General features: G+C 39.0%; 1 protein-coding gene across 13 annotated transcripts in view; it reads right to left on the minus strand.

The window, feature by feature from the left end:
- The window catches only part of STAG1 (stromal antigen 1), a 182312-nt gene that overhangs the window by 126703 nt on the left and 35357 nt on the right, over nt 1-20252 (minus strand). For 7 of the 13 annotated variants that reach the window (XR_005862323.2, XR_005862321.2, XR_005862322.2 and 4 more), the window contains exons 2-4: nt 19832-19966; nt 14202-14304; nt 5046-5225 (exon numbers count right to left, since the gene is read on the minus strand). Coding sequence is in view for 8 of the 13 variants with exons in the window: in XM_015291352.4 (XP_015146838.1) it covers nt 5046-5225; nt 14202-14304; nt 19832-19860 (312 nt within the window). In the remaining 5 variants the exon portion in view is untranslated. Of the gene's footprint in view, nt 1-5045; nt 5226-6234; nt 12321-14201; nt 14305-19831; nt 19967-20252 lie in introns of those variants that run through there. The other 6 variants (XM_015291353.4, XM_040705999.2, XM_025153521.3 and 3 more) reach the window with 4 other exon arrangements.

A 20252-nucleotide genomic window follows, 5' to 3' on the forward strand; every position in this document is an offset into this window, starting at 1 on the left:
CTCACCTCAGCCCTCAGGAAAGAAGGGCAGACTGCAGCCTTATACCAAGCCCATTTTCCACAATGGTACAGACTTTGTGCAGCTGTTGCTCTCTCACAATTCACATATTACATGATTTCTAAAGGGCTCTGTCTGTTTAAATTGGACCAATCATGGGCACAAATGGTTCTGATGGTTGTACATGAGATCTGAAAATCACTAGAGAAGCACAGAAACAACATCAGTTATTCTAGTAGGAGAGTCATCAAGTTATTAAAAACCATGCTTCCATTTATTTTGTTAATGTTATTTGGAAAGAGTTCACATACCATCTCAGATACTCCAAAGAAGGCTGACATTCTAGAGAGTAAAAAATTCCTATGGCTTTAACCATATTGGGTATTTTCAGGTATAAATGTCTTTGCACACTGCACTACAAGTTCACCTTAGCTGCAAAATCATCAACTGTGAATTACATAAGGGAAAAGAAGTACTGTGTGACGACTGCTGAAAAAATTTATTTGGTATTAAGGGATGCATCTTCAGTCAATTAATGTTTAATTTGGCAGCTGAACTGCTGCTAACACAACAAGCATGAGAGCACGTACCTGGTTCTGATTTTTCCTTTTAAACCAGTAGCATATCACCAAAAGCAAACCAAGATGAGGTTGCAGAAAAATCCATCTAGCAGTGTCAAAACTAAATACTATTTAAAATGACAGTAATAGTTGCAGTTATTTTATTCTGTAAACTTTAGAGAATGTATACTTAAAACTCCTTGGGAGTTTCTGAGACAGTTTGGTAACATCCCAGGTCATTATCCATTCTTCAAGTAAGAGAATATAGTATTGTTACAATACAGCAAAGGACTAGTAAACTATGCTTTCAACATAAAGAACAGGAATAATACTTAATATCCTTAAGTTTGTGTGCTGTTAAATCTTAGCAAAAAACCTTGACTTTCTGAAATAGTCAAGGTAGATGCAGAGACACTATCCACTGAAGAGGACTTCTAATAGGAGAATTTGGGGAGAAAAAAGCCACTAAGGCTATTGTAAACACAGGAAGGACATGTACTCTGAGTTGCAAACAGTCTGAAATAGGGAGAATTCCCAAAATATATTTTGATGTCTTATCGTCCTTTCTCATTTGCCTTTGCCAGTGACAGGATACTGGACTTCTGAGATGATCCAGACAGAGCTAGAATGTTTATATTTTTAAGCTCAAGTAACAAGGTATATATGTAAAACACAATTCCTCCTAAATAAAGTAGATACGATCATGGTTATACAGTAATTTTTACCAAGAATAAGTCTGAGTTGCTGCCAGAGATGAGCTGAATCAGAAAGCCAATCCAGCTGAAAAATATCCATCCCAGTGCCATGTGTCTACTTCTTGGTGTGACTACAAAATACACAAGAAAAGTGTAAAAAACACCAGCTGTAGGTGTGAGACAAGGTGGGATCAATCTGATTCACAGCAGCCTCAGTTTATGAAGATGGAAGCAGGCAGACAACAACTGCTCTTAACTAGAGCCACTGAGAGGTCTAAGGATCACAGAGATTATACTGCATAATAATTAAGAAATTAAAATATCTGTGTGACTATATTGTAGGAGTTGAGAAGAAAGCAAAGCTTAATCCATGCTGAATGTGCTGGGAAGCAGCTGGTAATGCTGCGCAGGCTCGGGGACTTGCTCTGCTGTAAGCAGAGAACTAGTAGCAGAATGAAAAATTCGATTTCAACATACTAAAATACCTTGGGATACATAGCCTAAAATGTACATTGGCATATAATGGAGATGTTTTACTCTGAACCGTGACTACTCACCAACATATAAGCAGAGGGCTCAAATATTTCAAAAATCAACCCTGAAATTGATGTTTGCAGTTCACTACAGATAAGAGTAAATGGCAGTGCACATAATATAATCTCAGCACAGATCTGTTTATGTTTTGGTACCAAATGCTTTGTTTGATTACTGATGATTATCTCTGGTTTTCTGGGAGAGGCACAAGTTGACTTTGTATACATGAAAGCAAAATGCCTCCACACCTGGTTTGACCAACACAGAAGCATAAACTTTTTTACTGCTAACTGGACATAACTGACCCATAAGAAATGTTCAGCTTGTGGTCTAAACAAAATATGAGATGAGCACATGCTCTTCAGCACTGGCTTAATGCCGGGGTCAGAGATCAGTGCAGAAGTGCCCAGGAAATCTTCAGCCACAGGTAAACCTGCATACTGGGGGCTCAGCTGTGGTGGTGGTGGTGGGCATTAATCCATGGCCTTCACTCCCACCAGTGTGAGCTCAGGCAGTTTAACATGAGAAATGATGATACAGCCTTTTCTGCCTACAGAACTTCAGAGTGAGGAAATATAGTGGATATTTCTGCATCCAGCATACAAAGTAAAGAAAGAGCCCAATGATAAAAAGCAGAAAAGTGTCATATTTACATAAGAAAGAAAAATGTGTGCCTAAATAGCTCTATGAACAGTCTTACTGGATTAAAGGAATGTACCATCAGAAAACAGTAAGGTCATACTACACTGCATACAAAGAGAATTGCCAACTTCTGAAGCAATTAACCATACAAAAGGGTAAAAAACAAATTAAAACCAATACCAACAACCCAGTACTAGGCTAATGTGAGTATCAAATCGATTTACAGAGTTCAAATGAGAATGTGATGGATACAGCTAACACTTCATGAAAGAAGCAAAGATCTATAATCAAAGAGGACCTCTGAAGTTATACATACTTGAAAAACAAAGTATTAACACAACTTTGCTTCCCTGGAAGAACCAAACGGCAGTAAGCTTGCAATGAGAACCAGGATAGAGGAAAAAAATTGAGAACTGAATACAGCTCCTCAGCTAGACTTCCAGGAGCTGGCAATACTAAGCCAGAAAAAAAAATCTACCAACTAAAATGTATCCTGGAAGCAAACAGCTGGAGTAGGCAGATCAGAAGTGAAAGCACATGAAGTAAAATTCCCATGTAATTTGAAACAATATTAATTGATTTTTTCTGTTTTTCATTGCTGGAGGCAAACTTAAGAGCACTACAGTAAAAGCAGGCTCATATTACAGAAAAGTAACTAAATATCAGTAAATAATAGGTTCTGACAAATGCAAATACGTGTCATGTCTCTGAAAATTCACAATACCAACAAATTGCTAAAAAAAGCCACAACAAAAACCTGCATCAAAACTATGAACTAAAAAAAAAAAAGCCAAGCATTCCTCATTGTTTCATAAAATCCCTCAATTATTACCTTTGTGTCATGCAGCATTATCATCCAGAAATTCAAAGTAAAAATAATTTAATCACATTATAATTGCATCCTCTCCCCCCACTATAGCACTTGGTATTATTATTTTTGGAATCTTTTTTTAATCAGTACTATCTCTCATGTGTATGAGATATAGGCTGAGCATGTTTTAAGCACACGAACACGTGCATATAAACACACCCCTTGTAGATTTTTACACAACTATTACATTTCTCAAAACAATTCCTTTGTATTCGAATTCCCAAGATTTCTTAATACAAACATACAGATTATTTCTTTTTAGAGTTTAATTTGAGGAATACTTCTGTTGGCACCTCCTTTGAAATAGATAAAATGTATCAGTCAATTCCACACACATACACAGTCATCAACTGTCAAAGCAATCACTCACTACTTCTCGTTTGGCTCCTGCAAATATCAGCAACTCTAAGACAAACATACTACGTAAAGCATAATGTATGTTCAGTACTGCAGTAAAACCAGAAAATAGACTCCAGATGTTTCCTCAAATCCTGCCAAAAATGAAATTTGAAAAAGCATTGAAATCCAAGCAAGTTGGAAGCCTCAATGTAAAACACGGAGAAAGGAGAGGCACACAGAACCTGTAGTTTTGTTATGAGTAAATTTGTTCTGTCTTCACCTACTAGATAAGAAGGGACAACCCTGTAAACCCAGCAAATAAGAACAGCAACATTCTACATCACAGACTTGAAATTCAGAGAAAACATTCTATAGCTTTCATGCATGTGGAAGGCTACATTGGACTTCAGTTTTAAGCTACACTCAAAATAATGAAACTGTGATTTTGAGCCTGATTTTCCTAATTTACAGTTTTTCTCATGTTAGCCCCACAAAATCAAAACACGCTAACTGTGTGCATGAGGCCCATTTTGTTGAAATGCAAAATAAAGGAGGTCTTCCTACACAATCCTTCAGCAGTAAACGCTGTTGGCTTTTAACAGCAATGGGTTATCAGTATTCTGGGCCCACCATTCCTCCTTTGTATGTCAAAAAAGAAATAGCTGAAGCACAGCAACATACTAGAAGCATACACTGTCAAAAATAATCACCTACAGAGGTTCTTCAGATGAGCCTCATCTAGGCTAATAAATAACTTTAAGACCTCAGTGTGTGATCAAAACATAGAGAAGTAAGAAACATTTCTGGAGGCGTTTCAACAGCTATCTTAGATATTCATCTTAGAGTGAAAAATGTGCCTTCAGGGTGTGCCGATCTTTGCTCCTCAGTTAGAGAGGAAGTCTAGGCAACTAGTTTAGCTTTATTCTGTAGTTCTGGTGGAGACAGCAGGAGGGATGCAAGTATTCAAAAGTGTGCCAGCAGCTATTTGGAAGGGTGAAGGAAAAAAAAAACAAACAAACAGGAAAACAAAAAGCTTTGTATCCAACAACAGTATCATTTTATACTTTGTCTTCCTGCAAAACGTACTGCAGGTTATTGTTTAATGGACTGCTTAATACCAGCATGCAATTTCAGCTCGAAAGCAATCAACAAAATACTTGTGAATTCAACTGAAATAATGACTTTCTGAACTGCCACTTGTCTTTCAGAAGTGTGACAGCCCCCAGCTCCAACACAGCTCACTGTTCCTTATCATATACAGACTAAGACGATGTTAAACATGAAAGTTTATTGGACCAACACAGCTTATGAAAAAAATCCAAGTGTCTACAAAAGCATTGCTTAGATTGAACTCCTACAGCCAGGACACCCTGAAATCTGAAGGTGTAACACAGTTAGGTATTTTACCTGCATAGCACTCTTTCCCAGCTTAACCACCTCAAACAAAGTGACAGGGTCCCCTTCTCCATTCTGCTGAGGGTGGCCATTAGCTCTTCCACGACTTGCTCCTCTCGCTCCAGAATCGGAACGACCTTTGTCTCCTGGAGACTTCCGAGGTTTCTTAGTGGCAGACTGGGCAAAAAAAACCAGCAGAATGAAAAATTTATTATAGCTATGAGATCTGACATCACTTGAAGTATCCTTATATATCATAGATAGATACTACACACACGTTTATACACTCACACACATAAATATACACAAACATCACAGAACAAGCCAGGCTAAAACAGATCTCTGGTCTCCAGTCTTATCTCCTGCAAGGTCAAAGCAAAGTCAGCTATGAAATCCAGTTGATTAGGGCTTTATTCAGTCAGGTATGTATATTTTCCATTATCAGTAGTTGTGGAGAAATAACCTAAAAGCCACTGTCAAGCCCAGGAATTCAAAACCACTGAATTCCCAGTTTTTAAGCATCAGTTCACATCAACATCTGTATTAGTCTTAATCAAAACAAACAGTTGACAGCATAACTCAAACTAGATAAATGGCAGCAAATTACACACAGGACAGTGAAAGTGTTTTATGCTGGTATACAACGTAAACTTTCAGAATAATAATCTTTGGAAAACAACAAATAATTTATTACACATATACTTGTCATGTTAACAGTCATTCTCTGCAAGCAGTTATACAACTTTAATGAAAAACAATGTACATGAAGACACAACACTTAAACTCCGATAAAGTTAAATAACTAAATTTACAGCCAGATTTGGCAGATAGTCATAATAGCCCCTTTCCTGCTTTAGAATTCTGAGTAAAACTTTTTCCCTGTGAACCTAAATTGTTTAGCAGATTTTTCGAGCTTATAATCAGATGTTGTAGATTCTACTTGAGATGGCTCACTTTATGAACTGCTTGAATTTTTCATGTTTATGCAAAACATCAGTTTCTGGGGGTAAAAAAAAATAAGATTCCTGCTACAGTCTCATGCCCAAAATCTTCTCTTTCTCCCTACTGTGAGGCAGGCAAAAGCAAAAACTGCCATCTGCCACAGAACAATGAAGCCGTTTTGAGGAATACTGTTATAGAAAACAACATGCAAGCAACTCTAAAATTGTACTGAGGACAATATTCTCACAGTACCATTTACCTTGAATATACAGGCACCCAGTTTCCATTAAAGCTTTTAGTACAGAGCATGAAGTCAGCAATTTTAGTTGCATCTTCCAGGATGAAAGGAAAGGAATCTCATTTCTGGAATAGAGCTGGTAGAAGACAGAGCTGTAGTCTAGCCTTCTCCTTTAAAAGGGATCATCACTGGTGGGGACAGAGAGATAAAGAAAAGGGCGAGGAATAGTGCAACTGCCTCTTGCAAACAGTTAAGGACTTGCATACAAATGCAAGATAGAAAGCTTAAATAATGGCAGAATAACTATGAAAAGCTTCTTAGATAACATCTGCATTTTAGAAGAATATGAGTTCTCTCCCAATTAATTTTTTTTTGCAGTTTCCTTTATCAGCAAGAAAGCTATAAATACACTAAAAGTTTGAGATCTACCAAGCTCTGAAGAGACACACTATCACTATTTAATAAGAGTGAAGAAGTAAAAGTAGTTTGACTTAGATACTGATTAGATAATCTGAAGAAATTTTTTATGAGTGGCAAGGCCCTGTCGCAGGCTGCCTAGGGTGGTGGATGCCCCATTCCTGGAGGTGTTCAAGGTTGAGCTGGATGGGGCACCAGGCAACCTGATCTAATGGGAGTTGTCTCTCCTCATGGCAGAGGTTTGGAACTGGGTGCTCTTTAAGGTCCCTTCCAAACTAAAGCATTCTATGATTCCATTCCAGAATGTATGATCCACATGCTTACTCAATCTGGGTGACAGAAAGCCATAAGCATATGAACTAGCTAGAAATACTGTTAAAGGAAAGAAGGAAGGCAAGCTGATGCCCTCCACAGATGCTAACATAAGCCAGAACATGTCTTCTCTATACTCAGTTCCTCTCAACATGAAATTCAAAAGGGTGACATTAACTACTGCAAGGATTAAGGGAAAACAAGTATAGATGGATGTGAAATGCACACACCGAGAATGTGAAGCACAGGTAGTCCTGCATCTCAAAAGAGACTCATGCTTTCACAGGTTAGGGTGGTCCATCAGCTCAACCCAAAAAACAAAGTCCTCAAATGCCATGAAGAGCTTTTACTCTGCACCAGCCCCCGCCAAGGGTAAGTCTGGCTCCACTAAACCTGACTACCACTTACAAGCATAACATGTGACATTTCATAACATCTGACAGAAATAAATTCGTATCAAGTCCACTCTCCTCAGGATTCACCAAACAACCATCAAGATACAGGAAAAAGATTCCTGTGCTTTCTAATGGGAGCAACAGCAACAGTTACTGTGTGCCCCATCTCACCTACCCTTTCAGCCCTTGTGAGATGCCTGAAATTGCTGCTTTCTACCTAAAGCCCCCTTAACTTGACAGTCACCTATGGTGGCTTCTTTGTTTTTCATTTTAAGCATCAGTCTGTCAGAATCGTAAAGTGGCTTAGTTTTCCAGACTCAGAAAGACTGACTTTTCTTCTGTTAATGAGAGGGATCCCTGAAAAGTCATGGAAAAGGCAAGCTGGTTCTAAATCTAAATTTATCTAAATACATTAATAATCCTTCGTAATGCAGATATCTGCTGCAAAGACAAAGCAGGACGCTGATAAAGTGAGTTAGGGCGTCCAGAGGGAGAGACAAAGAAGTAATGCAAGGTAAGGAAGCTTGAGGCTTCTTAATCTCACAAAGGCGCTGCGTAAGGGCATGACCTGTAACAGCTAAAGCTGTGCTTTCACTCTGACATGCAGGTGCACGGAGTCAGACTGGTGGTAGTGCCAAAACAGACTGTACTATCTGAGATGGGAACTGGGGTCATCCCCTGAAGACCAAAGACCTCCTAGACAGATTTCCCTAAATTTTCTTTTCTAAACTATTCCAAAACCAAATTCTAAGCTCAACCTATATACAAAATACTTTACACTGCAACATCATTATTTCACAGAAGTAATCACTAGAAATATGGACATTAGTTTCATTCTCACTGAATTCAGTAGAAGTGACTCTGCTCGTGTTCAATATCAGACAAATGTTCTGGTAACTACTGTCATGGACATCAGTCTCAAATACATGAAAGCCTCCACATTACAGTAATATGAAAACAGAAGCTATTAATTACTCTTGTTGGATTTGTGCATTGGGCTAAACTGATAGCAAACAGGGGTCCATGTAAGCATTAGGAAATGTAGGAGTTTCAGAACATGCCAGAAAAACTCTGAAATGGCCTTACTACTGACCCCCAGGTTCAGCTGTTGCTTTAAGGCTTAAACTACGGCAAACGGGAAACAGAATACTTAACTGTAATTAGACTAACATGGCAAAAATTAAGAATTCTGTAATAAATTAGCTAATGTTTTTCCTTTCATGTCTTTAAAATGATTCTGAAGGGAAAAAAAGTGACTCACACTTGAATGAACAAGCAATAGAGTTAACAAGCAATAGAGTACATTGACACTAAATAAAACAAGAAAATAAAATCTCTTTATATTTGCCATTAACGGTGCCCAAACTGATGGGAAATATTTCTAGAAGAAATAGACAGTAGAAGAATTACAGGTCATTAATTCCACCTGCCCCTCAGTGACAGACTATATGCACACTCACACCAAAAGTAATTTAAAGTAACATCCCATTTCTTAAAACACAGGTTTTTTAACCCTCCACTTGAGAAAGACAGAAGAACTTGCTTCTCAAAGACATAATCATCTTGAGAAACTTCTGCTTTATAACACTGTTAAGCAGAAGAGTACATGGTTTGAGCTCTTTCTGAATTAATCCTCATAAAAAGAAGCTACCTATCTGGCTATCCAGATTGGCTATCCAAATTGGACTCAGTCCTTTGAACTTCATCACGGAAACAAAAAAGATGCTCTTACTTGAAAAACCTTGCCCTGCAAATAAAGACAAGATACAGGACTACGAACACCCACTTCATGTACAGCTGCATGACATGCACAAAGACTTGCTCAACTCCAGTTTTAAGGGACAGACATTAAATATCAGGTCAGCAAGCTGGAACAGGACAGAGATGTATGTCACACTAAACCACAAAACTACTATTCCATTCTGCCAAGAGGATTTTTTCCTCCTGTTAATCGGGATGCATGCGATTTGGAACTAGGAGGAAAACTCAATCCCCTGGAGAATTTGTCATCCAGATTTGAGACTAAATAAAGCTAAGAGTCTGCTGCAAATTTAAAATCTCACATATGAAAGCAAATATAAGGAACCGTGGTCTGTCTCCTCCACACCAAAAGAAGTAAATACAGAAGTACCTGAAAGCAAAACTGCACAGTCTGTGCTGGGGACAAAAGCATCCAAAGTGCTTTGCTTCATCTTGCCTTAAAAAGAAATATGAGGAGAGAAGCTGAAGAAGGGCATGCAGCAGCTTCCAGGACTATGAGATGAGAAACACGCCAGCAGAGATCTCAGAATTGCCACGCCTGGAACAGACTGACTTTTCTCGTTATCCTGCAAGCAAGCCAATCTCTAGCTACTCTTATTTCAAAATACAACAGCTGAAATATTACCACAAACCTCTCTCATTCCCTTAGACCTCCAAGAGCTGAGGTTTAAGCCAAGCAATTCTGAGATCCTGGGGAGGTAAGGCCAGGTAGGTTAATATAAAGCATGGAAACTGAAATTAAACAACTCTGTAAGACATCTCTGATCCAAGAGAGGAGGCAAAAACAACAGATAAACGAATAACTGATCTGAGCTTGAGCTCACTAATATGAAAGCTGCACTGGGGTTTCAAATCCCCTACCTAGAAGAGAGCATCCAATTTCAATAATGCAGTGTACAGAAAAGGCATTCTTTAGCTAATGTTATTCAGCAGCTCCAACCAGAGAACTGTCACACATCACTCCTTATACACATGGCACATGATTTACTAAACATACACCTAGTTGTGTATGCTCACATACAGCTTTATGTATACACATACACCAATATATAGCCACTGACTGGACAGATTCACCCAACCCAGCCAGGTGATCCTCAGACATCTGCTCTACAGCCTGGGTGTTCAGAAGTGGACATGGACCAGGGGAGGCCTGCCCCACCTACACCAGTGCTAGCACAGAACATGGTGCAACTCCTGCCGGATTCACTGCATGAGTTCAGTGCAATCAGGTTACATTTCAAGAGCTACTCATCAGGATCAATATGATTAATCTCTTTATCAGTCAATTGTTTACTCTACTCAGTAACATCCTCTTTAGAACTGTCTCTAGAGAACTGGGGGAACAACATGGAAAGTAGCACTTTCAGGAAGGAAAGCTTTCCCCAAATATTAAGGTTCTCTAGGAATCAAAAAGATCTGTGTTATGAATGGTAAATTATTTAAATAAGTTCTATCACAGAAGTGTCCCAGCTGCAATGAGAAAATACCTTTCTGGAAAATGGCTGGAAATAAAACACCAGTCTGTCTTTCTGATAAAATGTGAAATCAATTCTATAACACCACAGCTGAAACCCTATTAAAGTAAATACATATACGTGGTTTTTTTTTTTTGATTGAGTACATTGTGTACAGCTCTGTAACAGAACAGCACAGAAGAGTAAAGTCTCTTTCCAAAAGAGGTCAATATGCTTATGGCAAACGTGCACCACAGTTGCAATGACCTAAAGGACATAAGCAAGTCAGCATTTCCAGGGAGAGATTAAATCTTATTAGACCATAATATTTTAGTTAGAGGAAAAAAATATTGAAACAATAAGTATCTTTGAGCACAAAGCCTTTCTTTAAGTCTGTAAGAGAAATGAAAAACAAAATATCTAAATATCAGTTGAGCAGAATAGCTCTAAATACTGTATGTATGTATATGTATTGTTACACATCTAAGACTAAAGATAGGTAGTAGCTATGGAGGAAATAAAAGTGATGTGAGCAGATGGAGGAGCTGGGGAGCCACACCTCCTGGGTCAGACAATTCAGCTGTGCAATCCACACAGGATCACAACAGGAATAAGTTCACAATATGGAGGAAGAGGAAAGTGAACATCCAATGTCTGCAAAACCAATGCCTCAATTTCTAAGTCCATGATTTTCAATATCAAATAACGTTATGAATTTAAATGCCTAGAACCAGTTTGCATTTCTCCTTAAGGATATAAGAGACAGTGTGGCTTTTTCTTTTTCAGTCATTTTTTGTAGAAGGTCCTTATTTATTCCTTTCCATTGCTGCAGTACGAACTACGCAGGCAAGGTGCTATTGTGGATCCAAACACAAACATTTTGTCTCAAGTCATCACAAAAACACAGAAAATTTGTGGTGAGGGGAAAGCAGTAAATGTCATTTAACAATTTTAGCCATGCTTTCAACAATTTCTCACAGTATTCTTCTATGCAAGTTAGGAAGTTGTGATCTAAATGGGCAGACAACAGAAGTAGACGGGTGGAGAAATGGTTGAACTCAGAGGACAGTGGCTAACATGTCAGTCTCTACCCAGAGACTGGCAATAAGGGTATGAAGGAAGATTACACTGGAATGTGTCCTATTCCACACCTTTATCAGATAGCCAGAGAGGGGAGAAAATGGGTTCTTGTCAAGTGTGCAGATGACATGAAATTGGCACAGTAAGAAATCCCTGCACCTACAGGCGGTGGACCGGCTAGCTGGGGAACACCTTTGCAGAAAATAACGTCAGACTCATGGTAGGTAGCAGCATGCCCTGGCAGTACAGGCCACCAGCAACCAGAGCTGCATTAATGTAACAGAGCCAGCACATCAAGGAAGTGGATTATCTCCTTCCTCTCAGTACCCGTTAGCCTGTGTCTGGAATACAGTGATTGATTCTGGCCCAGTACAGTCAGGGGCTGGGAACACTTCCCCTGTGGGGCTTTTATTGACAACAGTCAAGAATTGAAATAAGAAAGGTTCTGATCAAGTAAAAAGAAAAAGCTTTTCAGCAGCAGAAAAGTCAAGCAATGAAACAAATTGCTTAGAGAGGCTGTCCAGTATCTAGCCCTTGAGGCTTTCAGAACCAGACTGGAAAAGCCCTGAGTAATGTGCTCTGATCCCAAAGCTGACTGCGCTTCGAGCAGGTTGGAACAGAACCTCACAAAGTCCCTCCCACTCCAGTGACCATCAGTGTCGCTCTTCTCTGAACCCCTTCCAGTCCCAGTATATCTTCCTTGTGACTTTGGGTTAGAAGTAGAAAGGAGTAAAGAAATCAGAATTATGCAAAGCACTCCACAGTTTTGAAAACTAGAATTATAAAAACTACTTATTCTCTATTGTCTTCCTTGGTTTTGAACACTACATTTTTTTTTTTTTTAATTTCTAACAAACATAAAGGTGACATTTTCACATCATCTTGGTCCTCAGCATCAAGAGAGCTCATGGCCCATCATTTTGTGTGAGTAATGAGTTCTTCCCCAGCATTTTCAACACTTTACAACTATGTATGCTTAAAGAACCTGGAGTTGTGCTATACATAAGCAAATGCCCCTATAGAAACTTGATAGCAGGGCCAGCAGAGTGCTTCAGTAAATGTTCTCACAGGAGTTACTGATATGCTCAAATAGGGGTATGAGGAATACATTTTATAACATTTACCTTTCTTTTCCAGTCAGTATGGAAGGGGTATATATTAATACCAGTGTTGTTTTACCTTCAATTCACAGACTGCCAGCCTTCTCGGTTAGTGATCAGGTTGCACCATGCTTTTTTTTGTTTTTTTTTCAGTTGGACATCTAAAAACTGATATATTTACTAATGAAATATTAAGAACTTCTCATTTTTCCTTTTTCTTACAGGCTGTGTAAACAGATTATTTCTTCTCTTTACCTCTTTCTTGTTAAGATAAGGTAAGCTTATCTATCTGATGAAAAATATGTGGCCTCACAGAAAAGACTACCCAAAAACTTTTAGGAAGGACTTGCCGAGAAAAGTCCAGGACCTAAAATCTTGGCTCACGAACTCCAGAAACTGGGATGCAAACAGAAAGCCAGTATGCTTTGTCTGCAGGCTAGAGAGAAACACACGCTTCTGTCCATACCTACAGCCTCACTAGCTATGCTTAAGGAATTAGATTTATGGTGGATGCTCTTAGGGTAAAAGAAAAACAAATGCACAAAATCTCAATCTCTTAGCACTATATATTTAGGCATTAATATAGGGGCAAACCTGTAGACAAACACTAAGAGGAGAATCAAAACAATTAATAGCAAACACAGAACTTCCCACCCAAAATCTCATTCCACATTGTATATCTTAAGTGATATCAAACAAGAGAAGTGCATCACATAGCCTTGAACTTAAAAAAGAGCACAAGACACAACAGAACTTCAGTCATTTCTAATAAATTGGGCAGTAATTTGTAAAAGAAATGAAAATACAAGACAAACCTGCCTTTACACTGTGTAATAGAGAATTGTTTCTGCATGTTCCCATTTATGGGCCAGAAATGGGCAAACACAACTAAGAAAAGTAGTCTGTTAGCAAATCTCACACAGCAAACAGCAAAATCATGGGTTAACTATGGTTGTATGTTAGATAAGAAGTCAAAGCTCCCTATCGATATATAGAACATCAGGTATGCCAATTATATAATTTTTTAAGATGCGTTAATTGATCTTCTAAGACGCTGTTAGTACTATGCTGAAGCTATTCCATTCACATCAAGAGATTATCAGTTACTGACAGGATGGCCCAGCTGTCATTTGTCACTTGAAAAAAAAATCATTAGAACTTTCTAGACAAAGTGGTCATGTTCAGTGAGATTCTTCTCAGGTCTGGAAGAGTGTTGCAATATGACAACAACAAAACAGTACATAGCTAGTAAATTTTAAAAGGCTATATGAACTCATTTTTATGTCCCTTTTTAATTACTTCAAACACTTGTATTTCAATCTGATAAATATTTCATACTACAAGTCTTCATAGTTTGACATAGGGCTCATTAAAAGCCTATTTATGTGACCACAAGACGATTAGATGAAAAACAGTTTGCAGTCAATTTTAGATAGATGCATAACAAAATAAAACTAAATTACACATACTGGAGGCCTGCCAGGACGGCCCCTTTTTCTTTTTCCTTTGACTTCTGTTTCTTCAAGCTCACTGCCAGCATCTGAATGTGCAGTAGTTTCATTTGTAGAATCCCTAGGGGGGAAAAATACTAGATAAATGAAAATGATTTGAAATCAACAAGTAATCTATAACTGACTGATTAAATTTTTAGTCCTAAATCAGGAAGAAAGAAAAAAGCATTAAAAGGCTTGCCACATTTATTCTGCAAACTAAGGAACCAAGCAATGCCACCCCTGGCAAAAGTCCTTACCTTTTTATGGGCTGGAATGTCATTTTATAGACTGAAATTTATTTAAATTAACAGCTTCTTTTGAAATCAAGTTGTACTTCAAAAATTCGCTATATTAAGCAGCACATTGTCAACATACCCATCCTACATAGTATATTCACTAGTATCAGCTTTCTTTTATAAGTATTTTTGAGCTTCTTTTAAGGTCAGAGAGAAACCAATTGGGCATCTGATCTGGCTACCACATCATTAGGATAGCGGCACAAGTTCCCACTAGGGTTAAATCATGTTCTTAGTCACACTTGAAGACAATGCCATTGTGCAGCTGTTAATAAAAGAAGGATTAACAGTGACCATGAGGGCACAAACCAGAAGACTCACTTCAGTCTTAAATCATTTAAGATCCTTGTAGCTAGGAAAATGCTTTCACTTGTGCAATAATAACAAAAAACAAACAAACAAAAGAAACCTCAGAAAGCTCAGATTATTAGCTGAGAAGCCCATAGTAATTTTAGCAGTTCCTGGTTTAGACTAAGGCCATACTCAATAGGGAAAAACATTCATTACCTCCAATTCCTCTTCTTTCCCCCTACAAGCCAGGCCCACAGGTACCTGCCTTCAAAACAGACTTGGCTGCTTGAACAAACTCAGCTTTTAAGTCATGTCCCAAGACATAACATTTTGCCCAAGACAAACCCACAACCAAAACCACCTGTTAATGATGTGCGCTGTTCTTAGTTTGCAAGACCAGCAGCGCACGACATCTCCACAAATGAAAGAATGCCCATAGTTACGTCCTAGATTATTCAAAGTTGGGTCAAGTCTAGTTCTAATCATAGACTTCACTAAAGGCAGTATAATTTTCTTGAAGTGAAGGCAGTTAAATTGCAGTAAAACTTGTACGGGGGGAAGAGGAAAAAAATCACATCTCTTTCATTATGTTATAAACCCTCCAATACAAAAGGCATTAGTGATCTGGTTTGTGGAAACTGAGCAGCATCAGCAAGCTATGACCTACACAGATCTTCCATGCTGTCTGACTTTTGTTCATTTGTTTTGTTTCTTGTTTGATTAGGAATACCTCAGAAATTTGCTGCATCACTAAGAAAGCTATTCAGTAATGCAGAAAGATGCAAATATCATTATATCAGAATCAAGAATCTTCTGACACTTGTCTTGACTGAAATTAGTGTATTCCCCTAGCTTAGCATATTGCTCCTTAAATACAGATGATTTTGTGGAACTGTGGTAAAATTCTAGTATTTTGAGGAATTATTTTCTGACCTTTTCCGATTTACAAGCACAAGAACACCATGCGGTATACATAGCCCTTTACAAAAGTTGGAGCACAGAAGAAGACACAGCAATCTGCTTTCCTGACAGTAACACTGACGGACTACCCCACAATAGTCCACATATCCCAGAAATGCATGCGCCCACTTTCAGTACAAACTCTATTCAAGCATGTTCGAGTTTTCAGACTGCGTGTTTTTATGGTAGTATTTCTACAACTTTAACGGAAGTTTAGGTGTGATGAAATTAGAGAATTAACTTTTCCTTAAGCAGGAAATTGAAGAAATGAATTTGAAAAATAAATGAAACCAAATGAAGGGAAAAAAAAAAATCAGTGAAACCCAACAACAGTTCAAAATGACTTGGTTAAACAGTTTCATAATGATGAAAACCAATCCAGCAAATACAGATGAAAACAGTGCCTATGTGGATGGATGTATCCAGGCCCTGCACACGCTACAACTCAATGTGCAAAACATGCATTTGCCTCACAATGACAGCTTTTTTTTTTTTTTTAATAACTTCTGAATACAGAAGCAAGGAACGTGTAAAAATATCTGCTACATTCCGTTGCTGCAGATAAATTAAAGCCATTCACTCTTGCTCTGTGTAGGAAAAAACAGCTGCTCTCTCATCCACACAGAACCCTAACAAAAAAGTGCCAGGCACAGAGTGGTCCAAACAATACCATATTTCTGTGGAAATGCTGTAACTTTGTTAGCTTACAAAGCCACACACCTAATGTCATCAAGACATATTTTTCTCTATTAAAACCAGATTCAGCAGTCTACCATGACAAATGGCTCTAACACTTCCCCAAAATGCTGAGTTATGGAAGGACATAAATCAAACTGTGCTACTACTGCATGCATCCAGTCCACGGACATCTTCATTTTGCTACACCCAGTGTCTGGGTCTAATTCCATCTGTTGAGATCTGTGTGTTTAGCCATCGCTACAGAGCTCTACGTATGAAATGAACATTTGAATGATTACCAACCTTTTCACTTTTCAGCAAAGCGCTGTCTCAAACCTGATAAGCACGCTTCTCTGATTCTCCTGTTGAAACAACTCTCATTTGCTACAAGCCTTCTGGAGAGGCTCAAGAAATCAGTGAGGTAAGATTCATTTCATCTTACTTTAAGACGTACACAATACACACACTGAAAATCTGCAATATACCTGATGCTTAAGTCACTGTTCAAAATAGGTTAGACAATTTCTAAGTTTTCTTCCATCCACTGATGGTAAGGTGATCTAGACAAGCATCTCAAATACAAACATTCAAAATTTTAACAAGATCAGTCTCCTCCCTAACAGTAAGTGGGGAAGAGAGAATATTTCTTCCCAGGAAGAGCATAAGCCTGTAACAGGGGAACAAGTTAATAAGCAGATCATGTTTATGGAGAGGGGTGACAGGATAAGGACAACCTACAGTCCTTGGCTGACTTAACATGAAAACAAACACCTGCAGTATTTCCAGAAGCAGGGAGTTTTGTTGGAACCATGCAACTCCTGGACAAAAAGGTCCCTGCACTGAGGCCTTGAGCTCCTTCAGTGTGTGGGAGGAAGTGCTTCTTGCTTCTGTCGGAGCCTTACAGCTGCTCTGAATACACACACCCATGCCTCTTTCTTCTTAGTTATGAACTCGGGGGAGGAGCAAAGCATCTCAGAAGTGCTTGCAGTTCTGTCAGGTTTTTAACACTTATTGAGAGGAGCATCTGGCCAGAATTCATCTCTCTCATTCCCTACACATCTTGTAGAGCTGCTAGGAAGTGATTTTTTCTGTGGCAGTCATCTGCAACTTAACAGACCAGAATTATGCTATCCTTATATTTAATGTGTGTGTGACTCGTCACCTGAGAGAAAAAACTTACGCTTTGCCATAATTTTCCATTTACCTTTCCTGAAGCTGTTAGGATGGAAAGTGGGCCTAAGCAGACCTGCATGAGAGGAAAGGCAGCAGTGCTGAAGGCTAAGCTCTTCCTCTCCTCTTCCTTTACCACTGCAGAGATATGAGAGAACCTAGCAGAGCATGAGGAGACCTACAAGACTAGGCTGAACAAAGTAAGGAAGAGAAGTCATAACCTCTTTAAGGAATCTAAGTATAGTCTGCCTTTCTTTCTGGTTTCTGTGGTGGCACAGGCATTCTAGAAAACTTGGCAGTAACTTCAAAATGCCTCCTAAAAACTCTAGATATTATTCTGAAGTTGTAAATCCTGGCCAAGGAAACTAACCATGAGGTAGTGAGGAATTAATGGGCTACTCGTCAGCCCTCTGCTATGTCATGCTTCTAAAGAAAATATTTCCATTGACACAGTAAATTTCAAATCTCTGCAAAATAAATCAACTGAATTAAATTTACTTTCCTTCTCCTACTACACAAAGCCTTAGTTATGTAATTCATACCATGCCTTTAAAACAAAACTAAAGAAACGACCACACCAAAAACCTATGTTCATATACCAGTTCTAGTAAATAAAAACACTTCTGTAGACTTTGTCAGTGTTGTTGAGGTGGCTCAAAGTTCTGGCAGACATTAATCCAGTAATTGCTACCACCAGCCTCAGCCTTGTGAAGAAAAGCATTCACAAAGAAAAATGGCTAAATGCACAGGCTCATGAATCATGGATGAATCAGTTCCCATGGTTGATCTTCAAAATCTGAGAGCATGCCTCACAGCAAACATGACTCATCCCACTGAGGCACGGCTTCCAGCAGTCACCTGGGTCACATAAACCAGACAGAGCACTGTGCTTCGTCTGAAAGATGGATACGTAGCATTCTGCCTTCATGACATTCTGAAGTCATTTCAATGAATCCAGAAAAATTAAAGATTCCTCCTTTTTGTGTCCCGTCAAAGGGAAGAATTTTGAGAGGGAATAATTGACACTGCTCTAAGTAAAGTATATTAACGTAGCAAATCGACTTTAAGACTCCGTCTAAAAAGGACAGCATTAAAGGTTGGTTTGGTTGTTTTAAGTTGCACAGTATCGGTGGTTTACTGTCACCTCAGTCATCTCTGGATTGAACAGAACTGCAGTATCAAATGTCCCTCACACTTCTCAGCTGGTGTGCTGAGTAATGGAATCTATTAATATGCATTATATAACCTTAAATTCTGCTCCATTTCATTCACTTCTTAAGGCCATCTAGACTTGTGAACTGGGAATGGGAATATCCCTTCCCCATCATTACAGTGACAAAATGTAAAAGCTTTCTGTGCTTGGCACATTTCACAAACACAGTTACTTGAACAGGCACACACAGGAAAATATTAACTGAGAACATCACCTGGAACGCTGCCCCTCGGTGGTACCCCTCACAGCCACCCACTGCTGGCTCACCACAGGAATTAGCTTCGCTGGGCATACTATTATTAAGGTCAAATAATTTCACAGTTGTCGAAACATTCAGATTCTTAAAGGGACTTAAATCTGAGGTCAGGAACATCACTGAAGGAAGGCTGTTTTACACGCAGTGCTAACTGCCACGTTCACCTCTGCACTCCCAACAAGTTATCACTGATCGCTGACTGCTGCAGCACTGAGGAGGCGCGGGCACTGCAGCCGGTTGCAGCCAGCTCTGTGAGGAGCGGCTCAGCCAATCAGCGCGGCCAGCTGCACTGCTGGGGGGGGGGGGGGGGGGGGGGGGTTAAAAAGGGCGGGAAAAGGACTGTGAGGAAAGAGCACTGCGAGGCTGGCGTGAAACAGAGCACGCGAACCCCGCTTGCCTGCTTCAACGAGAGAAGCCAGAGGCTTTTTGCACAATAAATACAGCTCACTGGAAAAAGAGTACCCTCCTGGAATACACAAAAGTGCTCAGTTATGACAAAAGCCCATTCCTATTTTTGAAATCTAACAACATTAAGAAGCATAAAAGTAGCAAATACTTGTTTTTGCTTTCCACATCAAAGTAAAATCTCCATACACGGAACCACCCTTCAGAGGAAACCCTTAAATTTTATAGCTTTTCAGCCTTTGACAACAGACAAGGTCTAGAAGACTGATCTGCTCCCTGCTCACTTCTGCATTTTCGAAGCTGAGAAATTCAAGTACAAAAAGAAGTGCATACTCACTGTAGTACTGGCAAATCTGAAGTAATCATTTTTGCAGCAATCTCGAAAGTAAGAGCTACATAGAACTTCTTCTCAAAGCTATAGCAAGACAACTACTTGGAAACCTCTGTCATGAAAAGAATGTCAATGTCCAGTCTGTAAAAAAGAGAAAAAAAGTGTTAGTTGTGATTCCAGAAGAGTCATACACTGAATGACAATCACTGTAAACAGAAGTTCTGCACTCAGTCTGAAGCATTTAGTCCACCTGGAGTTCAGAACCAGCAGCCCCAGGACAGCAAAACCCTATTCTTGCGTTCCATGGTTCCATTTCTGCTTAGGGTTTTGCTTCAGGTGCTGCTTTGTGTAATGAAAACAAAGTAGTTTCTATTACCTCCCATCTGTATTTACTGTAAATAATTTAAAAATGCAAACAAAACTGAGA

Source organism: Gallus gallus, chromosome 9 (assembly GCF_016699485.2).
Source record: "Gallus gallus isolate bGalGal1 chromosome 9, bGalGal1.mat.broiler.GRCg7b, whole genome shotgun sequence".
NCBI lineage: Eukaryota > Metazoa > Chordata > Aves > Galliformes > Phasianidae > Gallus > Gallus gallus.